This window comes from Varanus komodoensis, unplaced genomic scaffold, assembly GCF_004798865.1.
Source record: "Varanus komodoensis strain SLA01 unplaced genomic scaffold, ASM479886v1 scaffold16, whole genome shotgun sequence".
Classification (NCBI taxonomy): Eukaryota; Metazoa; Chordata; class Lepidosauria; order Squamata; family Varanidae; genus Varanus; species Varanus komodoensis.
Window position 1 is genome coordinate 1,610,441 of NW_025335468.1, and position 27,444 is coordinate 1,637,884.

The 27,444-nt window shown below is 41.9% G+C and overlaps 1 protein-coding gene across 1 annotated transcript; it reads left to right on the forward strand.

The window, feature by feature from the left end:
- The first annotated feature begins 4,602 nt into the window (after positions 1-4,602).
- LOC123021213 (acyl-CoA (8-3)-desaturase-like) lies at positions 4,603-24,942 on the forward strand. The gene is made up of 12 exons (XM_044425801.1): positions 4,603-4,824; positions 12,030-12,140; positions 13,323-13,520; positions 14,089-14,190; positions 15,433-15,561; positions 17,676-17,733; positions 18,028-18,104; positions 19,885-19,982; positions 21,793-21,889; positions 24,366-24,445; positions 24,653-24,778; positions 24,894-24,942. The coding sequence occupies exons 1-12, from the start codon at positions 4,603-4,605 to the stop codon at positions 24,940-24,942; spliced, it is 1,347 nt and encodes a 448-aa protein (XP_044281736.1).
- Positions 24,943-27,444: the final 2,502 nt, after the last annotated feature.

A 27,444-nucleotide genomic window follows, 5' to 3' on the forward strand; every position in this document is an offset into this window, starting at 1 on the left:
AGGTTTTTTAAAAATATAATCTTGGTGTCATTAGCAATATGCTCATCAAACTGTTTTTGCTTTTTCGATCATCTGCTTGCATTCCCCTTGTGCAAGCTTGCGGTCCCATTTGTTCTTCTCATTTCCAAGACTTCCATTTCTTCTTCCCAACAGCTTCCTTGAATCTATGCGTCAACCATACTAGTGATTTCCTGGCCTTTGTGCTACCTTTCCTCAGTTGTGGTATGCACATTATCTGTGCCTGTATTATACTGTTTTGGAGTAATCGCCAAGCACTTTGAAGTGCTTTAAACTTCTTGATTCCCCTCTTCAGCTTCTTCTTTACCACTTCCCTCATTTTTGAGACCTTCCCTTTTGAAGTCAAACACTACTGTGTTTGACCTCTTTGGCAGTCTTCCACCTAGTTGCATATTAAATCTGATACCACCATAGTCACTGTTTTCTAAGGGCTCAATCCTGTACAATGTCCTGGGCAACCCCATCTAGGACTAAACCCAGGATTGCCTCCCCTCTGATTGGTTCTCTAGGGCACAATCATTTAGGACATTAAGAAATGTAGCCTCTCTGTCAGAACTGGAATATATATTTATCCAGTCAATGTGTGGGTATTTGAAGGCCCCCATTATTATAGCACTGTCTTTAGGATCACCTAATGCGATATAAACAATTTAAACAAACTTTTCCTGCCACATCACTTAGCAAGTATTCCCCTAGCAAAATCTGGCTATATACTATCAGAGAATGGGATTGTATTCCTGTTGCTTTCACCAAGAACCATCTTTTAAAAATATGGTCAACTCAAGGAGAAATGTAGCCTGGTGGATGCCCACACATTGCCATCTCTGCCTTTCTGGGTCCTGTGGAAATTTTCCTATCTCGCTCTATGCAGATATGAGGTTTACCACAACTAAACTATTCTACTCCACTAAAAGTCTGTCTTGGAATGGCACAATAAGAATGAAGATGATTGTATAAATAAAGCTGTCAGGATAAGCCTGGAGTCACATATATGAACTGTGAGTTCATTAAGAGGGCCTGCACTTTTGAAAGGTGGGGGCCTAAAAAGGACCTGTAATATAACTCCATTGATAACAGATACTATACAATATACCATGTTTCCCCAAAAATAAGACCAGGTCTTATGTTAATTTTTGCTCTAAAAGATGCATTAAGGCTTATTTTCAGGTGATGTCTTATTTTTTCTTATGAAAGCAGTAAGATTCTTGCCCCAAGAGGCCTCCACGATTCCTTTCTTGTACTCAATGGAACAACTCTTTCTTTTTGCACCCATCTTGTCTGGGGGTCAAAATATTATTCCCTTTAAATCTACTATTAAATCAAGTGTTAATTGAAGACTTACGAGGCAGGAGTGGCAACACAGGAGTGCATTAAGAATGTCCATTACAACATACGACTTATTGAATTATGAAACACGTACATTCATTCTCAAGTGCGCATGTTATTTGTGAGTTGTGTCTGTACTCCGATTGGTCATTCAACAATAAGTCTCAAGTTCATCTGTTTACATAGGTGTTTATCTCTCATCCAAACGCACCCACTTGGGTATTTACAAATACTTAATTATATGTTATATTATCATTTTTAAAGTATTAGTGTCAATGATAATTGTTTATATGTAATTATATATTATTAGTATTATTTTATAATTCAATATGTCAATCATGTGTTGGAATGGACGTACTAAATGCATCTGTCTGGCTCACAATCTTAACTGGGGCTTATTTCTGGGGTAGGCCTTATATTACAAGTATCCTGAAAAATCATACTAGGACTTATTTTCTGGTTAGGTCTTATTTTTGGGAGAATACGGTAATCTTGCCTTTTGTGTGTTTACTGCAAGGTTGTACGAAGTGCTCTAGTTCAGGGAGTTGAGTGCTCTTCCAGGATACTCAAATCCTCTGATTATGCTTGGTTCTCACTTGAGCTATGGTTGGGGTACCACACCCAAGGTCCCCTCAAAGTAATCTTTTTTAAAGATTACTGATATTTCTGCAAGGCCTGGAGTTTCTTAAGTCTGCCATTAAGACCCACCTTAGTGGCTCAGCTCCAATTAACACTTGGCTGGTTGTACAGATAAACACAAGTTTGTTTGGAGCCCTAGACATTAGACAAATGGGTTCGAGTCAAAAGTTGTCTGTAAGCTAGAATTGCTATTGTACAATTAAGGTCACGTTAAGAAAGCTACTGGAGGAACTAGATGGGAACCGCATGTGGGTTCTGCACTATGAGGAAAGACAAGGACAACAGTTGGGGGCGGGGGGCATATCACAGCACAGATTAAGACATATGAGGAATATTCCTTGGAAGGAAGCAGCAAGTAACATGGTGGTACATCACTGAGGAGTGGCCCAAAAAATTGAGGAACGCCTCCCAAAACACCTAGATTCCCTCAGAGGGGCCCATCAGATAACTTAACTTGTTAATGGAAAAGCAGCGTGTGGCAGAGCATCACATTATGCCAGGATCAGAGCCTGATTCACCCTGCAAGTGCCTGCAGAACCAGGAACACCCTAGCAGACTCTTGCTGGGAATAGCTGTTGGGCAATTATGCAGTGCATCCTGAAGCCCCGGAGAGGAGAGGAAAGGAAAGGCTTCATTCACCACAGCAACATGAGCTGTCCCAGTGGCCACCTTTACTCTGGCTTGCCTGAATCCTTGTGCCTGCCCACTCACCCCCACAGCTTCCGTCCCGCTTCCATTCTTGTCTCCAGCTTGGCTCTGCCAGGTACCCATCCTCCCTGACCTTGCCTTGTACCTGAATGTGGCTGTTTTCCTCCCACCTCACCTATGGGCTGTGCTCTTGGAGTGTGTGTTTGCTTGAACCTTATTGTCTTGCTGGCTCTTGACCTTGGACTGTTTCAAGACTGCCTCTTGCCTCTGGCCCTCTAAACCTGATGCAAGTCTCCACTCAGCTTCTGCATCCTGGTCCTGGCATCTTGATCAAAACAGTAGTTTTATGGTCCACTTTCTGAAATCAAGGAGTCTAATGGTTTCCTGAGGCCTGGATTAGGGATTCTCAAGGGAAGTAATATTTTGCCTGCAAATACTTTTAAGTGGCTGTGTAACATAACAACACCTGTGCTGGAAGGTGTGCAGGTATGGCTTGTCATTAGGTGTGAGGTCAGCATCTATGGTGAGATGTTTGGTTTCCATGAAATCCTGTGGAAAAACAGGATTTTAAGGGTTCCACACTTTAAGCATCCTATACTTCCCCATGGCCTGTTCTGTGTGATCCCAGCTGCCATGTTTCCATACAATTTCCGAATAATTGTAATACTTCCATTAATGCACCTGAAATAGCATTTTCCCTTTTCGAAGCTGCATTGCATTGTTGGTTTATATTTAGCCTGCTGGCCACAATAACTCTAAGGTCTTTTTCTTTTTCAGTTCTGCTGAATCACGTATTCCCCATCTTGTATGAATGAATTTGGCTTCTTTTCCCTAGGTGGAGGACTTGGCGTTTGTTCTTACTGAATCTCATTTTGTTGCATTCTACCCAGCAATCAAGTTTATCAAGATTGGCTCTCCTTCTCTCTGCCTATCTAGTTTTATGTTGATGTGTGAATAAGACACACTCTGGAAATATCAAGTAAGGAGGAAGCCTTTTTCCCTACATGCCTTCCCTCCCCCTAAGATTGACAGCAGAGACCCTCCTCCGGGAACCCTCTTTGAAAGAGGTCAGGAGACAGAGTACTCGGAGGAGGACCTTCTCTGCGGTGGCGCCCCAACTATGGAATGTACTCCCTTGAGAAGTCCGCCTGGCGCCGTCATTATATGCTTTTCGGCCCCAGGTCAAGACCTTTATATTTGGCCAATATTTTAACACATAGTAATTTAATTTATTTTAAAAGATGCTCAGTGTGGAATAGGTAATTTATCTTATTTTATTGTAGTCTGAAATAATTTTTAAATAAATACATAAATAATAAAAATAAGATGAAAAATACCAAACTTCTGCTAAAGGGCTGCTACGACTCTTGCACAATGCATAGTTATGCTATGTTAGTCACAAAGTCATGTCCGATCCACCACGACCCCATGGACAACATTCCTCTAGGCTCTCCTGTCCTCCACCCAATGCATAGTACCAACAGGTAAATAGGTTTATAGGTTGAAATTCCAGTCCCAGGTGAGTTGTACTACAGCTTCCATCATTCCCATACAGCATGGCATGGGAGCTCTGTTCTGGTATCTGGGGGGTGTCAGGTTGAGGAAGACTGAGGTATTTGGTCATCCAAATAGTTTATTCGAAGATCCCAAATAAACAACATGCAGATTGATCCAGTTTTACCAAATAGTAAGAAGCAGCATGAGTAGACATTAAGGAAGACTGACTCTTAGCAGCATGGTAGGGAAATGAAGCAGATGGGGCAGTGCAGGGAAAAAAGCAAGGAGTTTTGAAAGAGAATGCCTGGAGGAATAGAAACCTCAGGAATGCTGAATGGGTTGTTGCAACAGGTGCATAAAAAGCTGGCTGATGCATGAGCCAGGATGGAAAGGCACAGTTTCTTCTACCAGAGGGAGCAGCTGCAGGGTAGCTAGTTGGAAAACCCAGTCTTAGGTGTGCTTCTGGCAGTGAGAATGCCTCAACAGTCAGGCACGAGTGTAGGAAAAGCAGGACCTGGTTCAGATGTTCCACGGCTTTTCACCTGGGAGGAGGTCGGACTCCACTCAGGGGAAAGCAACTCCAAGCAAGATAGATGGCTTGTCATCGACAGAAAAGTCTACGATGTCAGCCAATTTTATCGGCAGCACCCTGGAGGAACCCGTGTCATCAGCCACTATTCGGGACAAGATGCCACGGTAAGGTCTTCTTGCAGGAGCTTGAGCAGCTGGGCAAGACCATGATGCAAGGCACAGCAGAAGCCCTGCATGGCCAAAGTCCCAGGTTCAGTCCTTGACACCTGCAGGCATTTCCCAGGATGTTACCCAGATAGCCATGAAAGACCTCTGCTTAGTGCCCAGGAAAACCAGAGTTAGACAACATAGATAGAGAACTGCTAGATAGACAAAGAGCTGAGCTGGTATCAGGCAGCATTGTAGGGTCATGTGTTGTCTTGTCCACTGAGTGTTTTCTTGTAACACTTGAGCAGATTGTCAAGATGTAGAAAAGGGAAGAAGGATCTGAAGGGGCAGGAAAGCCCATTCCGGAAGAGGTGAACTGTGGAAGAAGGGATTGAGGTTGTGTTCAGGTGGGGATGATTAAGCCAAACCCTCATCCTGATCACTTACCAGGAGCACACTGGCTGCTTAGATCACACTGACTCCCAGGGGCAGCACCCTGGAGGCACCCATGTGATCAGCCACTATGCAGGACAAGATGCTACAGTGAGTTCTTATTGCAGGATCTAGAACGGTTTGGAAGGCCTCTGACTCATGTCCAAGCCATGCCTCTTGAATGCACAATGTTTCGTGTTCAGTCTTTGGTATCCCCAAGGATCTAGGATAGCAGACCTGGAAAGACTTCTTCCTGAAGTTTTTCCAAGAGAACCTGAAGAACCGGTGTCAGGGCAGAGTAGGCCATTGTGACAGTGATGTGAGCTTCATTTTTTCATGGAAAATATTTCTGTTGAAGAAGTTCATTAGCACCAATGAATGGATGGCAGTTGCAAATACAGTCATGTTAAATGGGCTTTAATTCCTCTCCCCTCCCGCAGCAGTATTTCAAATGCTATGGGGTGTTTGGGGAACTATCAGCGGGGTGCTTTTTAAAGCTTTGCTGTTAGCTAAATACAAGTAAAATAAAGAGACAGAATTAGAGAACTTTCTAGGGCAGGGGGTGGGCAACTGCAGGGAGTCCAGGGGGCATTTTTGCTTCAAGCCCACCTCACACAGGTTACACTAAGTTGGTAAAAAAAAAAAAAAACATGTTAACAACATGTTAACAATGTGTTGCTGAAAATTTGTGGCAAACAGCTCTGCTGCGCTCGGAAGTCAAGATGGTTTCCATAGCAACAGTGACATTTCTCAGTTCTAGTTTTTTCCTTTCTTGTAAAGTTGATGGGGCTTAATTTCCTGATATATTTTCAAGAATTTAAATCTTATCTGGTGTTTCAGTAAAGCTGTCTTGGGGTCCTGGATAGTTTATGGCCAGCAACAAAAAACACCTCCCCCCAAAACCTCCTCCAAAAACCAAGTTGTAATTCGTTTTAATTGAAGCCTTTGAGAGGTGACATTAATCTTTATGAAGCTATTTATTTTATCATATATCATAAACATTTTCAAAATAAATGTAGTGATAAAATGAGTTGTAAATTAAAGTTAATGGCACTGGGGAAATCCCCAAGGTCAAGAAGTGGCGAGAGAGAAATGCCATGATATACAAAGAAACAGAGAAAACTAGCTCACATTGTTGGGGGAAATATAGGCCAGGGGTGAACTCCACAAACCCTTCCTCTGACTCCATCCAAATTTAGTAAAATCACATTTCCCTCATACCCTCCTAAGGACAGCATGTTACTTATTGGGCAGAAAGACTTACTGGAGAAAGTCAGTCTTATTTCCAATAGCAAGTCCATAGTACTGGGCTGAGTAACACTCAACAGCCAGGTTATTTCTGCACACTTACCCGTACTTATGAAATATATTTGGACATTTTAAATCCTGACTCTGCTTGTCTTCTCCTTGTCTAACCTCCCTGTCAGAATCTAGATTATAAACTTCTTTAGGCAGGAGCTAATCTTGTTTTGACAGTGTAATTCTTTAAATTCTTATATGCATTAATGTCAGTATAGAAACAAATCAATATTAGTGCTATTACTGTGAACTATTGATATTGATGAATGTTGAATAAAGGATACATCTATCATTAGAGAAATCATCTAAATGGATTTATTTGATATTTATTTGATATAAGTGATATTTATCTCACTTCTGTATCACCCAATAACTGAGGCTCTCTGGGTGTTTAAACAAAAGCCAAAAAGACAAGCATGCACAAACAAAAATGAACTTAAAACAACAAAACCACAATAGAAATTGAAATTTAATCTACATGGAAGCATAATAATAGCACATATTAAAATATAATATTAAATATTAAAATGTTAAAATGCTGGGGAAATGGAAAGATCTTTGCCTGGCACTATAAAGAATACAAAGTAGGTGCCAGGCACACCTCCTTAATAAATTCATTCCACAACTGGGCTGCCATAACTGAAAGGCCGTCCTCCTGGTAGCATCCACCTTGCTTCCCTTGGAAGGGGCTCGCAGGGAAGGACCCTCAAAGATGACCTCAGGGTCCAGGAAGGTACATACGGGAGAAGGCAATCCTTGAGATAAGCAGGCCCCAAGCCACTTTGGGTTTTGAATGTTAGTACTAGCACTCTGAATCAGGCCTGGACTTCAACTGGCAGCCAGTGCAGCTGAAAGAGGACTGGCACATACGGTCTCATGAGACAGTCCCCATTAAGTTTTGTTTCCCTGTTTTGGATCAGTTAATTTTCCCATCTTCAAAGTCTATATACAGCACACTACGGTAATCTAAACAGGAGAGTCCCAGAACATGGATAACAGTAACTGGGCTTTCCCGGTCCAGGAAAGGTTGTAGCTGGTATATCAGCTTAAGCTGATATAAGCTGCTCTGGGCCACTGAGCCTATTGTGTCTCAAGGTACAACTCTGGGTCCAGGAACATCCCCAAACTATGAGCCTTGTCCTTTAGGGGGAGTGCAACCCCGTCCAGAACAGTTTGAGTTATCACCCAACTGGACAGACAGTCTATTCACCAACAGCACCTCCATCTTGTCTGCAGTCTCAATTTGTTAGACCTCATCCAGTCTATTACCATGCTCAGACACTGCTTCAGAACTGCCACTGCCTCACCTGGGTTTGGTGAAAAAGAGAGGTAGAACTGAGTGTCATCGGAGTACTGATAACACTTCAGTCCATACCTCCAGATAACCTCTCCGAGCAGTTGCATGTAGAGGTTAAATAGCACAGGGGATAAAACAGATCCCTACAGTACCCCATGGCATAAGTGCCGCTGCACAGAGCAATAATTCCCAGCACCACCTTCTGGAATCAGCTGGTCAAGCAGGAGCAGAACCACAGCAATGCAGTGCCTCCTACTCCTAGCCCAGCAAGTCTACCCAGAAAGACTCCATGGTCAATGGTACTGAAAGCCTTTGAGAGGTCCAGGAGAATCAACAGGGTTGTATTACCCTGTCTTTCTCCCTGCAAAGTCTCCCTGACCAAGGCAGCCTCCATTACAAAACCAGACCTGATTCCCAACTGAAACGGATAATCTGTTTTATCCAAGAGTGCCTGGAGCAGCCATCGCCCATTCAAGCACCTTGCCCAGGAAGAGAACGTTGGCCACTGGCTGGGAGTTATCATCATCCTCTGCCTTCAGATTGAGCTTTTTCAGGAGTGGCTTAATTACAGCCTCTTTTAGAGAGGCTGTCACCATTCCCTCTCCCAAGGAGGCATTTATACCCTCCCGGACCCAAGTAGAAATCCCTTCCTCAATTGTTGTAATCAGCCATGAGGGGCAACGGTTGAGCACACAAGTGGTGGGCTGAACTTGACCACGCACCTTGTCCATATCCTTGGGCCTCAATAACTGAAACTCATCCAATAAAACTGGGCCAGACAGTGCATATTTTCATGCATATTTTCATTATTAATTATTTTAACAGCAATAATGTTCAACTGCAAATGTACAGTTCCTGTCTGTGTTTACCATGCCTCCCCATTCATCAGTTTAGATAGCAATGTATATTTCCACTTCAAAGACATTTCTGCAGTTAGTTTCAAGCAGTCAGGAAACTAAGTAGAAATGTAGAAATGTTACATGTGGAATCTAAGCCCCGCTGTTTTGTTATCCAAAATTCAGGTGTGAGAAGGTTAGAACATCTTGGCTAAGATGTTGGTTAGAACATCTTGGTTAGAACATCTTGGTCTTATTTCATCTTGGTTAAGAACAGAGTATCAGCCTGCACATTCATGTGCCGCACCTCAGGTATATGAATGCAAGGACAACTTTCTCCTTAGCATCCAGTACTTCCACCGATACAGAGATCTATGCCTGGATGCAAGATAATGTGACACCATTAACATACCATTAAAAGCAACCCAGTGGTAGAAGGGTCCTCGTTTATAGCTTTTCAGTGACTTGTTTTCCCAGAAGCATATAACCATCAGTTAGTCAACTTTATACATTGTTGTGGTAGAATCCTGGATTGGCCTTCTGTGAGAGGAAGGGCTTGTCTGTAGGAAAAGCTATACAAGGCATTTTTGCTAGTAATGACTGATTCAGGGGTGTGTCACATGATGTTCACCCCAACCTCCTGCTGCCTACTATTTCCACCTCTATATAATCTATCTTGACTTTCACAAAGCTTTTTACAAAGTGTCTGATGACATCCTGATAGAACAATTCTTAGGTGGTGTTGCAAGCAAGCGTGATGGAAGGCTTAGCCAAGTATTCCCACACCACTTTTGCTGACTCAGATTCAGAAGACTGAGGAGCAGGATGTCTCCAGATGTCTGAGGGGCTTGAGCTACACTCCTCCGTATTGGTTGATAGTAAAACAACAGTGACTCTCATGGACCTGGACTTTGTCCAGCAGCATGCTTAGCCAGCCTCTCCTCTGCCCTGTCCCCTGATGGTTGCCTCTGTCCAATGCTGCCCACTGCAAGGCGGGCAACTGTCACTCCAAATGGGCCCCCTGGTGCGAGACCTTGGGAACCATGCAGAGCAGCTCACGTTTTTCCTTGCTAGCAACCTCCAGTGCCCCAAGGTGTTCAGCATGGACTGTCTGGCTAAGTACAATACTCAGATCTCCTGGAAGGATGCTGATGTGGATTTCCCTTCCCCCTGTTGTTCCCAGCACTGTGCTTCTGCTTCCAGACATCTCCTTGCCCATTCTGCCCTCCTTCCCTCCCTCCCCAATATCAAGATGTCTGGGATGTTTTTGACCCTAAAGAGGTGGAGCACCTGCCCCCCACCACTTCTGCAATCTAGCCATTGAGGTATCGTTTTAAGGTAATATTCATCTGTTCTGTTAGGGTAGCATCTGACTTGGGATGCTATGCTGCAAACATAAACCATAGTTTGCTTGTTCAGATGCAATGGCAAATACTGGTTTGCCCAAAACCAAAAGTCAGAGAGGAACCGGAATGTGTCAGAGTCTGTTAGTTTACACTAAGACTTGGTCAGAAGTAGCTTGGCTGAACTGAGGCCTTGACAACCTTGTGGAATGTTGAGGTTGATGAGAGTCTGTCAGTCTTCTCAGACAAAAACAAGTGAAAGCAGGATCACTCCCCTGTCCAGCTGTAGTTTTCAGCCTTCACAGCCATGAGAGTTGGCCACCTCTGCAGGAGCCCACCGTCACTCAGGTTGAAGTTCATCATCAAAAGGTGAAAAGGAAATTTCCAGACTGGAAAAGAGGCCTCATGACAGGCTAAAATTCTGTCCATGAATGGTTTAGTAAAAGAGCTGGGATAGCCAGTCTGTGTTTGAAAGACACCTGCTCAGGCTTGGAGGCATTGCTAGAACATTTCATCTTCTCAGCCAGCATTGCTATATTTGGATCTATCACCACTTAGGGCCTAAGGATGGTCTTATTTTGGGCCCATTGCTTCTCTGGATGTTGTGTGAGTAATCTGCAAAGTGTGTGAAGTTTTTCTTAGGCTGTGTTTCCTTGAAGACTTTGATTCATCTACTTTCTGTGACTTGGACTACTGGGCAAGAATCAGTCCTGAATGTTGGACCTGGACCCAAATGGTTGAGGGGTGCTTTAGGCATTTCTGCATCAGAACTTTCATGGATTTGATCATGAACATGTTTGATTTCTTGGTTTTCTTAAGCCTAGATTCACATCACAGAGAAGTTTCAAAGCAAGATGCTGGGTTGGTACTGATCTCTGGGAGGGTATACAGATTAGTTTGTTTTGCCTTGAATCTTCATCCTTTATCAATTGAGATAGATGTCCTCAAGTATGATTCTTTCAACTTGATCCTTGAACCACAGAGATTACAACTGAGAAAATGTTTTCTGTATTTCTGACTCAGCTGTAGTTGTTGGCCTTGAAATGTCATGAGAATATTGTTAAAGCCTATAGCAACTCTCACTTCCTACATGTATGTACTATTGTATTTCAATGTATTTTATCATGTTGTAAGCCGCCCCGAGGTTTCGGCAAGGGGCGGCATAGAAATGTTATAATAATAATAATAATAATAATAATAATAATAATAATAATTTTTGATGTAACCATTACACCCTGAAATTCTTGGCAATAAAAGAGTATGCTGATATAGAGTATCTTGTGCCAAATTGCCAGAATTAAAATCTGCAGACCTGAGATGCTGAGACAGAGTAAAATGCATGGTCAGAGGGGCATTTGAAGCATACACCCTGAGTATCAGACCCAATTTGATTATCATTACAGGTAAACCAGAACTCTGTTTTCTGTCTTCTTGCTGCATGCTATTAATCATTCCAGCAAAAACCTGCAATGTACATTTCTTGAAATTCTCATTTGTGTAGCTATTGAACTGGCATTTTTGTTCAGGCACATGCAAGAAGGAATCATCTAGAGTCCTACCTCTGCCCGGCAAAATTCTCAGCATGTTTTCCTTTCTCAATCCTTTCCTTGTCTTTGCACTCACGTTTCCTCCATTCCAGCTTGTTTTGAAATTCCACAGAAGTTCCTTTCCTTTCACACTGATCCTCTGATTTCCTATTGCTTCCTCTTCTGATTTTCTTTTATTTCCCCACCTCTTTCCTTCTGCCTTTCCTCTTTTGAAAACCACTCTCAGCTATCCAAGAAACTCTGTAGCTCTGAAATCACAATCACATGTATCACTGAGACTAATTTGCCACCATTGTGGCACCATTCTGCCTGCACCATTTCTGATGCTTAGAAATTATGCTCTTTATGCTCAATCAATTGGAATATTTCATCTGTTGCTAAAAAGGAACAAACCCACATGACTTGCATTTCCTTCACGTCTTCACAGGGCTTCCTCCTTTTATACCCTATTTATTTGTGTGTTTGTTAGGATGCCTTCACAGCTTTTCACAAGAATGATGACCTAGTGAAGAAATATTTGCACTCACTGCTGATTGGAGAGCTGGCACCTGATGAAACTAGCTGTGAGCCCACCAAAAATGTGAGTTTTCTTCAAAGCTTCACTTTAAACACAAGATATGGTGGAATGGGTGTGTGTGTGTTGTGAAGATCTACTAGCTTACGGATAGACACCCTAGTCTAAGATAGTCAGTTTTCTAAAATGCATTTTTATGAGTTTCAACAAAACAAAAACATACCATAAAAAGAAACATATACATGTCCATGCACATGTCTACATAAATTTGAATATATCAGTTAAACATAAACTTCAGCAAAAATAGACCAAATATCCATGTATGTATCTGTTCAAATGTGGTATCTGTTTGCTATTCATTCATACGTTGGAAGCATCATTAGGTCCTTGATGCATTGAATTATAAGAGGTGCAAATTTTTCCTTCCAGTGTTATAATATTAGGCTTTTAGCTATCCAAAGAACACTGAAAATCCATTTACATTGGTCATGCATTAATTTCCAGGAAGCAGGCAGATAATGTAAAATAATGTATGTATCAGTAAATAGTGTTCCAATACACAGTTTTATCCACATAAAAAACTCCTCCCCAAAAGAGGTAGCTAGTGTCCAGTTAATATGATTAATGAAAGCATTAGCAGTATGATACCTCTAGCAGTTAGCTGACTTAAACAAATGCTTATTAGAGACATCATGGCATGCAATAGACTTGATACAAGAGTTTTTGAATAAGACATAACTTTGGATCTACTGAAGCATCAGATATAGATCTTAAGGTTAACATCCATCGATTGGACTGAATAGAACAATCCAATTCACTATTGCCTTCCTGGTTTAGACCCTGTGAGTCATATTTGTCCATATCTATAAACATGGATCATATGCTCTAAGTTAGACATGGGCACATGGTAGATCGTATTTTCTACTGGTAGACTGCTGGCTGATGTGCAATAGATCTGCAAGGGCTTCTGATTCCCCATTGTTTAACAACACTAACAACAGAAGAGGTATTGTGGCATCCGAAAGACACATTACAAGCAGAAGGTGCATGGCAGCTGCTGCCCACAAGCCCTGCTTATGTGGTTCCATGGGTATTTGGTTGGTCACTTTAGGAAACAGGAAGCTGGACTAGATAAGGTTTTGGACTGATCTAGCAGGGCTCTTCTTATGTTCTCAGACAGCATGAGTGACATCTGAGAAGAGAGTACTTCTCATCGGAAATGCTGTTAACTGTTGATACTTCTCATAGGAAGTGCTGGTACAAGATTTTCGTGATCTGCACAACCAGGTGAAGAAGATGGGACTCCTGAAGCCAAATTATCTCTTCTTCACCTTCATTTTCCTTCATGCTATCCTGCTAGATATTGCATCCTGGCTCACCATCTGGTACTTTGGAAAATCCTGGCTGCCTTTCTTTATTGCTATAACACTGTTCGCTACTGCACAGGTAAGGCATCTCTCGGCATTTTGCGATAGAGAGCTGCAAGTGCTAACATTCCATAGCTGTTGTGAACTTAATAGATCTTTCCCCTTCTTTAACTTTTTTTAACTCTGGGTGAGAAAGAAGATGGAAGAAACATGGGAGGGCTACAAATGGATGACGATGAGATCTGGGCCCCCTATGAAAAAAATCAGCAAATGAGGCAGGGTGATTGCAGGATAAAAGCCTTTTCAAGAAGCAGCCTGCATCACTGGATGTAAAAGGACTGTTCTTCAGCACTCCAGAACTAGCTTACTGTCCCAAGGTCTCATAAGACTCTTTCCCTAACCAATCTGTGCATAGCTAGTGGAATTTCAGCCTCTTTGTACACATCAGGCTGGCTCATAGTGTCAGACAATTGGCCCATACTCTTTAGGCTGAGTGACAGCCACTGCCCAGGCTGAAGCCCAAAGCATTTTGTATCTCTTCACCCAGAAAATGAACTTATACAGAGAATAACAGATAGGAGTCTCCTGAAAAGGTGATAAAGGAATAATTGCATCAGTTCTGTCTTGATGTTGCTTTTGCCCTTCAGATACAGTATGGATTTTTTCAGCATGACCTGGGGCATGTTTCCGTTTTTGAGAAGACCAAGTGGAACAGAGTGTGTAATTTATTTGTGATGGGAATGCTTAAGGTATGAATTCACTACTGAGATAGTTTGAATTATTATGCAGCAACCTTGTTGAAGCAAAAGATTCAAGACCTGGACAGAACCTGGATGGGAAATTACTTAGGAACTCTGTGCACGTTGCTTTCTGTTCTGTGGGTGGATGGCAAGGTACCAACATAATAACAAAATTAAAAAATAGAGATTGCAAGTGACCTCTAGATAGCACTTCCCTAGCTGTACTCTGCTGGAGCAAGAGGGATGATCTCAGGGGCTTGCCTGCTGCTGGTGAGGAGAACAAATGAATAAATAGCTGTAGCTGTATTTATATGGCGTATTTCAAGCATTCTGTGTTTCAAAGACCTGATCTCATTCATGCATATAGCAGCTTTTTAAAGTAGCCCGGGACTCTCACCTCAATATTGAGGATGGTGGTTAAAGCTGAGTGAAGAGTGACTTGAACAATGTTCACACTAAGCCACTATAATGTGTTTATAAAACCTTCCACCTGAGGAGTGTAAGCCTATACGTAACAAATCAGCTTAAGGAAAAGTACTCCAAACAGTGAGTCCAGAGAGCTACATGATGTAAGAGATGTAATCTCCGACATTTCTATGCAAAACTCCTAAAAAAGTTTCAGTGTCCCTTCAAAAGATTACTTGTCACCCTGTACTCTGATAACACAGTATTCTTGCTTCCTATACCAATTTAACTGTTGGCATAGGAAATCCTTTGCCTTCTTAAAGGCTTGATTCTATAGAATCAGACCTCCTGATAAATTCTAGTTCAGCAATTGCTTGCTAGAATCCCTCATTTAATGTTTTGTTGAATAACAGTGACTTTCAAGACAGGCTGACCTGGGAGACTGAAATGGGTAAGGTATTCCATAGGGTTCTCTATGTCGACATTTGCCATTTTTTTAAAAATGTCATTTTTAACATGCAAATGTCTGTTTAAACAGTTTGGTACAGGTGGAATGGTTATGTTATTATGCATCATTTTGTTATTGTTTTATCACAGCCTGCCAAAATTTATTGTTATGTGGTTGTTCTATGACAGACAAGTTTGTTTTAAACTTGTTTTTAAATTGATTGTTATTTGATATTTTAAAGTACATTCTGTACACGATTATGAGAGCACCTCTAACTGAATGGTATAAAAATACCTTAAATGAATGAATGAATGAATGAATGAATGTCAAATTTTATGCTGTAGTTTTTTCCATGAATAAATGCAACAACTGTGGTGTTATACAACTTATATATGCAGGGTAATCCACCGAGCTGGTGGAAGCATTTGCATAATCAGCATCATGCCAAACCCAACTGCTTCCGCAAGGACCCCGATCTCAACATGCACCCGCTCCTGTTCAGCCTGGGCAAGGCACTCTCTGTGGAGGTAAGCAAAGAAGAGCTCTTGGAACAGCTCAAGCTGCAGAAAAGAAAACACAGCAGGTTAAGGAAACCATATACCCGATTAAGAGTATCTTCCTGATCCATATGTATTTTGCAATTGAGTTTCGGGAGTCCCCTCTGTCCTATTTCTGCATTAAACTGTGTTTGTTTTAATTTGCATAAAACTGAGCATTCTCGATTCTCTAGTGTGTGGTTTGTTTGAACTAATTTTGTTACATAATATGCATCCCTAAATGCATTTTCTCTATATACTTTACTGAAGGTGTTTTATCCCAAAATAAAACATTTGCATATGTGTAAGGTTTTTGCATCACAGTGTTTAGACAAAAATCAGACTCTGAGGATAACTTGTGTTCTAATCTGCACCTTAGTTCAAATCCTTAGGTCAGTCTGTATTAGAATGTCCACAGAATGAATTCCCGAAGCAGGCTCATCCCTGACACGCAACCTGGGCAGCCATGAGGGAAAAAAGAAGCACACCTTTCCTTCCGCACAGCTCTCCTACTTGATCTACTACAGCTTCTGCTGGTGGTGGACAAGTACCTCAGATTTTGGTTGAGACTCCTTTGGCTTTCTAATATCTACCAGTGGGAGGCAGGGGGTAACCTCTACCCATGGCCTTAAGCCAGACCAAAGAAATGCTTGATCCAGGGCACTTCCATGGGCCCTTTCTCCTGGTCTCTCCCACCCCTTTCCCTAGCCCTGTTCCAACATGGTAGGAGAACATGGGGAAGAAAATCTCCATGTTATCTCCACTATCTGATTGGAGATTCCACTTCAAGCTGATTGTACCCCACTTTATTATTTTATTTATATTTATTTCCCACCATTTTTCCATTGTGGAACTCAAGGTGGCTACATGCAATTTCCAGGAAATCTCCCCCCAAGCTCAGGCTAGCCCCAAACCTGCTTAGCTTCAACATGGTGGATGGCTTATCTGCCTTTAGACCATACTTTGGGCCAATGTGAAGTGAGCAGCATGAAAGGGGATTCCAGGTAAGTGATTATGGTTCTGTCCTGGATGGGGTTGCACTCCCTCTAAAGGACAGAGTCCGCAGCTTGGGATTGCTCCTTGACCCAGAGCTGTCCTTGGAAGCCCAGGTGACAGTGGTGGCGAGGAGCGCTTTCCTTCAGCTTCGGCTAATCTATCAATTACATCCTTACCTGGAGGAAAACTGCCTAGCAACAGTGACACATGCATTGGTTACTTCATGTTTGGATTACTGTAACGCGCTGTATGTGGGGCTGCCCTTGAAGACAGTCTGGATACTTCAGATGGTGCAAAATAGAGCTGCCAGGATGCTATTGGGGACTGGGCGTTATTCTCATATAACTCCAGACCTCTATCAGCTCCATTGACTTCCCATCAAAGTCCAGGCTCAATTCAAGGTGCTGGTTATTACCTATAAAGCCCTAAACAGCTTGGGATCAGGATACCTAAAGAAACGCCTTTTTCCATACATGCCCTCCCGCTCCCTAAGATCAGCAGCAGAGGCCCTCCTCCGGGAACCCTCTTTGAAAGAGGTCAGGAGACAGAGTACTCGGAGGAGGACCTTCTCTGTGGTGGCACCCCGACTATGGAATGCTCTCCCTAGAGAGGTCTGCCTGGTGCCGTCATTATATGTTTTTCAGCGCCAGGACAAGACCTTTTTATTTGGCCAATATTTTAACACACAGTAATTTTAATTGTGAAATGACTTATTTAATTTATTTAAATGATGCTCACTGTGGAATAGTTAATCTATCTTTTTTTATTGAAGTCTGAAATAATGTTGTAAGCTGTTCAGAGACGACAGTAATGGAAAGCCTACAATTTTTTTAAATAAATAAATAAATGGAATCCATTTATTGTCCCCAGTCAGCGATAATGTAGAGATTTTTGTATATGCTTTGGGGACTGCAATGTTGCAGGAAGGAAGAGCTTGTAGCACAATTTCTTTAATGTCTACAAATCCCTTAATGTCTGTCTGTCATTGTGCATGATAAATCAATAGTGTTTGTCTCGAATAGTACATCACAGAAGCTAGCTGCTCTGGTGTGTAATATAGTTTGCTTTGAATTTAGCTTAACTACTGTGCTTCTTTTTCCCATTTGCAGCTTGGGAAAAAGAAAAAGAAATACATGCCGTATCAACACCAGCACAAATACTTCATCCGTGAGTATCTCTGCCATTTTGCAATGGTTCCTAAATCTAGCTAAAGTTTCCTACCATCTTCCCCTTGGTGGGGTAGAACAACAGCATATTCACTGACTGGACTGTTTTGATAAAAGGACAGGATAGTCAGTTGGATGGACAAAGGTATTGTTATAGTAAGAATGAATTTGACAGTATGACATGGGAGAGGAGGAACCTCTCAGGAATAATCTAACTTGATTTGAATTTAGATAATGTACAACTGAAGAAAAGTGCTCACCTTTGTATTATACATGCAATTTTTTTTCACCACAGTCTTAGCCCCAATGGCGTTTGTTATATTTGTGCAGCTGATTGTATTCCACTTTGTGATTCAGAGAAAAAAATGGTTGGTAAGTAATCTGCAAAGATGTATTTGCAATGCTTCCTTTTACAGATAAGCATATAAAAGGACTGATGTATGTAGGTGTGGAACATAGACTGACTTTGGCATCACTGTTCACTGGAGTTGGATTAGGGAAATTTCATTATTTAACTCCAGTCTCCCATAGCACAAAATAGAGAGCCTTTCAAATATGAAGGAAAATGAGATGCTATTCCTATGACTGTCAGGCACTGTGAATATTTAAAGGCTAAGATTATGTTAGTTTTTAAATGTTATCTGTTTCTAGTTTTCCCCATCTATCTGCTTAATTCCAGCTGCTTAAGCAATATCTCCATTTTAATAAAATAAGCTAAATAAACAATATCTGGCAAGCTTCCAAAGAAAATGGTTCCACTATTTTGTTTAAGAGCTAAAGAATGCCTAGATTTGACCCACAAGTCCTTTCTAGGTATTTTGACCTTCTGGCATGGGAGAAAGCACAAGCTTAATAGGGCCCAGAATGCAACAGAAGCAGTTTTCCCAGAATTCCAAATGGATCTGGAGATGGTTGCTGAATTCTAGAACTGGTGGTGCTTCCTTAAACTCTTCAAAGGCGAGTTTCTTCACCACAGTTTGAAAAATAGAGAGATGTAGTACTGGTTTGGGAGTAAATATCTGTAAATTCTGGATCGTTTTATAATGGAAACATATGCTTAACCACAGCCCATTCCATGCACAGCTATGCTGACTTTATAATGCTTGTTAAATTCAGTTCACATCATTACACTTCCAAGGAATGGTAAGAGATAATGATCATCATCATAAAGAGGTCCATCTAGCAAAACCAAAACTGCTTCCAGTTGATACTTGTATCATGCAGTCTGTCTCCTTCATAGAAATTCAAGCAGGCTCCAGATGACAATCTGATCTATTTGTCATCAGTCTGTATTTTCCTAGAAGCAGGAAAATGAATCGTACAAGATGTTTCCAGATGAAACTTTTATGTCACCATTTCCCTTTTTCATTCATCAAATTTTCTGAGGTTCAGCAGTGTCACCTAATAACACTCATAGTTCTCATCTGTTTTCCTCATGATTCTTTTGGCTTTTTTCCTACTGCAGAAAATCAGTTAAAGAGAAAAAGACAGAATGATTGCACAATGCCTTCTAACTGGTACCATTAAGAGTTTTCCTTTTGGAAGAACCCAGGAGGTCAGGCATCTGTACCTTTAGATGAAATGGATGCCTTCTCAGCATCTTCATTCATTGGAAATACTTTCCCTGGCCTACTATAAAACAGCACATTTTCTTTTTAAATTTTGTTGGAGCCATTCTGGATTTGGGTGGCAGCAGGGAGAATAAAGTAGCTGTTATCTTGGAGACCAGGCCCTCAGGCTGCTCCAAACAGATTGCCTTAGCTGTATGCCAGAGGTCCCTACAGAAATAACATTCTGGGTGACCAAAGCATTCCTGTGCCTTCTGAAAAATTCTGCCAGGAATTCCTTTCATTCTGAGCTGGGGCAAAGCTTCCTGCAGAAACACCCACATACCCTTGTCTTATATCACTATTCATGATATCGAACTGCCTGGTCCATCCGCACTGTTACTGGTCTCCTTTATGCTACCATGGTAGTTCTTCTTTTGAAGATGATGAAGTCCCTTTGTGTTTCCATATGTGCAAACGTTTCTCTAAGTCATGTGGCATCATAGTCTTTGTAATCTTCATTAATCCATAGAGTTAGATGTGAAAATGATAAAAGCAGCAAATCTGTTCCTGATATATCACCATATCACTATTCTATCTGGCAGGAATTTGCTGTCATGCTGCTGTATTATGTCCGTATCTGCATCCTGTACATTCCTTTAATGGGATTTAAGAGCTTCATGGCATATTTCTGGCTGGCCAGGTAATAATCCTCGTGTAAACTCTCAGCTGTGCTATTGCTACACAAGCCTCATAAAGGTACAAGCCTTTATAAACTGGTGGAGTGTGACAAATTAGATTGTGTGCATCTCAGGTGATCTCATCAGACTGTACAGGCTCATAATGATGATCTCAGTTGACTTGTAGAAACAGCCTGAGAAGATTTTCAGAGAGTTTGTGCCTCTGATGGCACCCAAAACTATTTTTAATCCATCAACTTCCAATCTGTAAACACGAGTCAGGGCCATAATATATTCCAAAACTCTTAGTTACAATCAGCTGCAGCAGGTACGTTTGCTATCCCTTGTAATGGGCTCCTGCAGTGTTGTTATGCAATCTTCTGGTGGGCGGCGTCTTAGAGGAATGTGGATGTGACTGTGAAGTAGCAGCAGTGCCATTGCCTGAGGGTGGAGGGGGTTGTTTTGTGTAAACAGCCTCAAGAGAACTTGCCCTTTAGCTCATGCTCATGCAGGAGGCTCAGGTGGAGCCTCTTCTCATCTTTCTTTGTAAGGCAGCACAATGCACAGTTTCTCAGAAGAGGGTGATTTTTCATGTAGTGTGGTAGTTAATAACTCTATTGTGAATATTATTATAGTGTGAATCTGACTTTATTATCTGCTGCCCACAGAGCACAGCCTAGGCTTGAGCTGCAAGCTGAGCAGGTCACACACCCCAAGATTACCCACAACTTTCACCTCTATAATGACCATTTACTGATCTGCTAAGCAAAACTCCCAGGAATCAGGGTCTGCCTATCTTGGTCACTGCTCATTCAACAGATATATCAGAAACAGTAGACGGTTGTCTGGTGCAATAAGGACTTTTTTAAAGTGTGCAACCATGCACGAAATATGGAGTTCCAGAAAAAAAAGCAGTTCCAAAAGACACATTTCTGCAATTTATTTTTTTCAAAAATTGCATTATTACCTAGTGCAAACAGTGGCTAATAACAATAACCAGTTTTAGACTAGACACCAGGAAGAATTTAGTTATGCATGATAATCTCCTAATGCAGCAGGGAAAGTTCTGAAAGTGTCAATCATTCCACAAAAGCATAGCTGTCATACACTGCTGATGGGAACTGGTGCCATTCACAAGGCTGAATCCAATACCAATGCCCATTTGTAACCATAATCAAGAAATTATGCTGTAGCATCTTAGAGACTAACCTCAGGTTTGCTCATTGCTAGCCATTGATTCTAAGCTTTTATGAACAAGCCAAAAAAAACTCTTTGAATTTTGGCAAGGCTGATAAATATAAAAGACCTATTCTGAGCTGCTCCATTCTTCCTTTCCCTTTTCCTAAAATCTGTTGTCTGGTAATAAAGGGCTGAGCTGCTCCTGAGGATTTTCCACTAGGGAATCCCTAGTACAAAGTAATTGTAGTTTGAGAAACTTCTGGGCCTTTAGTAAGGTTGGAGGACTCAGCAAATATAATTCCTAGAGATCTTGGGCCATCCTTTATGTCACACTGCTGGGTCTGATGAAGGGCCACTGTGGGACCTCTCTTTCGGTCCCTCCTGTCACTCCTATGGGAAGGAAAGAATGGAGCACAGCCAAGTTAAAGGGGATTGAAAAGGGGCAGAAAAGAGAAAGTGGCTGTATGACAGCCAAGACTTAATGAGCCAGCCCTTTATGAGGTTTCAGAGAACACTTACAAAAATGGGTGTCCCATTTCACTGCAAATGTTCAACAGAATTAGCCCAGTTCCTATTGGGGGTACAGGTTTGCCCATCTCTAATTGCATGGCAGTAGTTTAATATTTTTATTATTACCATGATTTGTCTCCCTAGGCTCTTGGAAAGCACATGGTTCATCTGGATCTCACAGATGAACCACATTCCAATGAACATTGATTATGATCAGAATTTAGACTGGGTTTCTGCTCAGGTGAGGTAACATCCACTTCTGCTTTGAGGCACTAACTTTCTTTCCTCTAGTAAATTCATTAATGAATGAATACTTGGGGGCATGTCATCTCATAACTAAGGTCAGGGTTAGACTGCTGTTGTTAAATTGCTTCTGGACATAATCATGCAAAAAGGCAAACCTTTGATCAGCCTGTTGTCTTGACAGCTGGGGATTCTATTGCAACTGGAATGTACGCAATAGGATAAGACATGAATGATGGAAATAGGGAGAGGCGCAAAGAAAGCCCCTGGCAAGCAATCTTTCAAGAGTCGTGTTGGAGGGGGAGTACCAGGGAAAGAAGAGAAGGCACTCAACTCTGGGTTGAGTGAGTGTGGGGTCACACAAAATGATAACACACACTTAATAGTAAATGTGAGCTTGTTGAGTGTGAGCTGTTGAACTGTAGGTTGCTGATGAAATGTGGGTGATCCTTGTCTGAACCCAGTCAAAATGAAAAACAATGCTGAACAACCACAGTTCTTGGCTTTTCTTCATGGGTTGTTCATGGTCAACAAGCTGCAGTTTGTTAGTGCAGTTTCATTCAGACAACACCCCACGTTTAGCCCATACTCTGTGCTCGGTTATCATGTTCTCTGCACCCAGTCAGCATGATGTAGTGAAGAATCCTAACATAAAGAAAAGAATTTTGACACTGGTGCAGAAAGCAATAGGAGGCTACAACACAGGTGTCCAGCCATATGAAGGGTGTCTGGCCATTCTTTAGAGCTGGTCCCAAGCCAGGAGCATAATACTTAGCAGAAATATAATATTTTAGAATGTTCAGAGTGCATCACATATATTACTTCAGGAGCCATATATGCCATATTGCAGTTTCCACAGCAGAGTTGCAATGTGAATCCATGGCTTATGGTTCCTGCCACAATCTTATGTTATAATTGCTTATCTAAAAAGTGATGGGACTTGGATAGTCTCCCCAAGGAAGTTCCAGAAGACAGGTGCCACAATTGAAAAAGCCCTGGTCCTTCTCGTTGCTAGCTTAGCCCATGGTGGCATCTCACTTGAATAAGACCTTCAATGGACATGGACTTCTGAGATGTGCTAACTAGCCATGGTGGTGTTGGTCATACAGGAGAAGGCAATGCCTGGGATATCCTGGGCCCAGGCTACTCAGGGCTTCAAAGTGAAGGTCCAGAACTTTTAGTTCTGTCTGGCATCTCAGTGGTCAACCAGCAGGACTTTTTTTTCTCAGCACTGGAACATGAAATTCCACAAAACAATTGGGCTTTTTTTTTTTAGCTAACTGGTCAATTCTGTTTTTTGTTCAGCACTGTTTTCAGGTGCTCATCGTAACAGTTTAAGTGATTGAACTCTTGCCTGTATGTGTCTTATCGATGTGGGCTTCAGCATCAGCTCAACTGTTGTCTAGAAAAGTAAACAGGGATATCGCCATGTAGGTAGTGTAAGCCAGACATATGGGATGATCATTTCTGATCCCTGGAAAAATCAAAACAAAATCAAAACAATGATTTGGCTTCTATAAAGGAGGATAGTATTTTCAGAGTAATAGTAATAAGAAGATTTTCAGACCTGACACAAGCAGGGTGAGATAGAAAGAGAAAGGTTTAGCTTGTTCTGCTCATTGTGGTTCTGGAATAGTTTTACTTCTTCACACACTGCCTAGTGAAACTGCAGAAGCCACCATTGCACCATGTGGCAATGGGCCACTTTGAAACAGGATTAGGCAGATGCCTGGATAAGCTTTACCAGGGGCTACCAGTTGTGATGGTGATTGATCACCTCCCGCCTCAGAGGGGAGATGCCTCTGAACATCAGTTCCTGGAGAGCATCCCACTTGTGGGCCTTCCGCAGGCCTCTGCTTGGCCACTACAGGAACAGAATCCTGAAGCCAGCCAGCCTCTGGTTTGATACACTAGGAGTCTTCCCAATTCTTACACTGCATGATTCCTGGATGCCCACACACACACATACATACTTTAGTGCAAGAAGGCTCTTAGGAAACTCAGTGTTATCTTGCTGCATGCCCTGGTGAGCAGTAATGTAGATCAGCTGGTCCTAAGCAGTGGTCCTACTGCTCCCTCAAGGAGGAAAGTGAGCCCACAATGAAGAGAACAGAGGAAAATGGAAACAAATTAGGAGTTCCTTTCAAGTTTCCCCTGCAGACTGAAGAGAGAACTGACTCTCCTGGTGAACAGCAGCTTGCCCCTTCAGCTTTCCACTTCATCCTAAGTTGCTTATGTGTGTGGTTCTTCTTTGCTCATGCATGTAATTTGATTTTAAAATAGTTGTACATGTTGAGTCTTTCAATGGATTTTTCATGCAATAGTTGTAGGGTAAGAAATCCCTCAAAAGACAAGCAAAGAGAAATGGTGGTCCACCCTACAATGATGTTTAAGAACCACAAATAAGGACATTCACTGTGTGCTGGCAATAATCAAAGTAAATGCAATTCAGCCCATTTCTCCATCCTGCTTAGCTTGCAGCAACGTGCAATGTGGATCGATCCAGGTTCAATGACTGGTTCACTGGACACTTGAACTTCCAGATCGAGCATCAGTGAGTATAAACTATATGGAGAGCAAAGATGGTATTGAAGACATTATGCAACACGAATGACTCTGGGAAAGGCTTTCATGGAAATGACAGACCACATTCATATCGGGCATTAAAGGGCCAGGGACCTTCAGCAGAGATAAGATGCTTTTGGCTTCCTGGCATCTCTGCGGTATCAGTTTAACACCTTTGCTCCCTCTCTTCCGGCAGCCTCTTCCCAACCATGCCTCGGCACAATTACTGGAAGGTGGCCCCCCTTGTGAAATCCCTCTGTGCCAAGCACGGTGTTAAGTACCAGTGCAAGCCCCTGCTCACGGCCTTTGCAGATATCCTGCGGTAAGTGCTGATTAAAAGGGGGGGGGGTCAAATGTGGTGTGGGACAGCTGCATATTGGTGATTGTGGGCTGTTGAAAAAAGAGCTATTTAACGAGAGCTGTTTTCTTCCTTGCAGCTGTCTAAAGGAATCAGGGGAACACTGGCAGGAAGCTTATCTTCACTGACCGCAGGAGACAAGACCTCTCATGCTCAACACACAGCATATAGATTTTGCTTGGAAAGGATGAGCTTAACTTCCTAGGGAGCAGGCCAATCCTAGAAACAGACTGAGAACCGCAATGATTCTCTTTCTTCTGCATAGAAATTTGGATTTGCTAATCCCTCGGGCTTTGTGAATGGAAGGTAGAGATGGGGCTGAAGCTGAGGGAGAAGGCTATTCAGCTGCTCTTCAGGTGCCTTCTGTTTGTAGGGGAATGAAGGCAGACCAGCTTCCTTTGAACCTTGAGGTAATTGCAAAGAATGAGAAAGGAAAATGCAGAATGGAATGCTTTGCTTTCAATGTATTATTCTACCACAGCCATTTTCAAACATGCACTGGCACTGGGGTTGGTGAATGGTTCCGGGCATGGTCCTATGCATGATCCTCCCTGCCATTATGCAATAAAAGTACTTCAGCTCCTAGAATTCCAAAATGAAGTGAAAGTATCTTTTTTCCAATGTTACATAGGATGATTCATTGCAAAAAGCTTAAAAATGAATTCCTAAGCTATCCTGTAGCATATCCCGATCCTGCCAGGGAGATTTGTACCTCCGAGCACCATTGTATAGCCAGGGCTTGGCCTGACATGCAGCAATGGGAAGCACCCTGGTTCAGCTGGCAGCATCGCCAGTGGAGGGCATATGGTAAGCAAGAATTCTTGAAGTATTCGCCTGACCGGGGTGGTACGAATTGGATTCTGCTTCAGGCTGCAAAATATCTTGGGCCTGCACTGTCTGCCACTTGAACAGATGGGGATCTCTCTCCATGTTCATCCAAGTCCTTCTGAGTAGTGTTATTTCACAGGAATAATTCTCCCATGGGAAACTGTCATGTGTGAACTGACCTGTTGGTCTCACATCTTGTGATAAGTCAGTATCTTTAGGAAGTCTGGTATGGAGTTGCCTGTGATGTTCAGCAAATAGCTTCATGGAGGTTATTTGCATAACTGAGGCTATAAGATGCCTTTATTCAAGGAAGTATAAATGCTGAATGTTGTTACTGCCATACTGGAAATTAAAGAAAGCCATGATTAAACTTAGTTTTTAAAGGGACACAAGACAATTTGTTTTTGCCAAGCAGACAAACATGACAGCCAGTCTAGAAACTGTTTAATTAATACATATTTTGATCAAAACTGCACTTTAATTTACAGTTGCAGTTCTGGTGCTAATGTCAGCATCATTGTACATAAACATCCTCAGTCCCTGCTCCTCTGCATGTGAAATGGTTAGAATAGTGACTTACCTTACAACAATATTTTTTGGTTGAATGCAGTAATGATAGGAGAACTCTGCATATCTGTAAAGTACCAACTGTTGTTACAAGCAGAGAATCATGACTATGCAAATAAATGATATCTCCAAGAAAAATCTTAGAAATATTCTGAACTGGCTAAGCAAGTCAGTACTATATTAAATAAAGGATATCCAAGATGAAAGAAATGTTCTCACTTGGATCCTTCCAGCAATGCATGGATGTGTATGATCTAAATAAGGCAACACCAACTTATTTTCTAGTTGTGTTGAGGCTATGTGAAATCTACCTCAGCCACACCTAGAAACCTAAGTGATACCTCTGGCTGAAATCCAGTGGGGATAACACGTCCTACTCCGGCGTTCTTCCCTGATTTCAGAATGGATTACAGGGACAAGCCCATTATCCCTGCCTCCTCCATCATCTCCCCATCATTAAGGTATCACTTTCCATTGGGATGTCTCACTTCAGCAATGTGCCTATTCTCATGGAAGAATTGAGTAGAGAAAATTGCCCACTGCAGAATTCAAGCATGGTGAGGGCAGCCCCAATATCACAGAAGGGGACAGAATCAGCATGTGCATCCCATCCCTCATCAGAACGAGGGCAGCATACAAGAAACATCAGCTTACATTCATTGCTGGTCATGAGTCACTGCTGTTTCCAGTGCAACAGAACAATCATAACAAGTGGAGATAGAAATTCATATTTTTCTGTTCTTATAAAAAATGTAATTCAGTCTTAAGCACTCCTCCCCTGTACTTCTGCTCTGAATAGCTTGTCGCATCCCAGCCTACCACCTACCATTACATTTGATTAAAAAAGAAAGCAGTGGAGGATACAATTGCAGATCTTCTATGGGCCATGATCCGTAAAAGAGAAAGATCAATGATGGGGGGGGGGGGGCAGTTTACCACAACAGCAGCAAATGAAATGAACAGAATAAAAAGTTCTTTGATATTAACCTAATCAAGTGTTTTCCAGGAAAAAAGCCCCAAGCTCACTAAAAGTCATATATACTAAAAAAATAAAAAATCTACACCGTAGGACATTGAGGAAACATGTATTTCAGTGCCAGATTCAATAGCTGTGATGTACCTCAAATCACTTTTAAATAGAAGAATGCATATTCATTAATGGTTTTGCAAAGGTAGCAATTCTGTGCACAATGATGGTTACGTAGCCCAAATCTCATTAAGGTGGTTATTCTTTG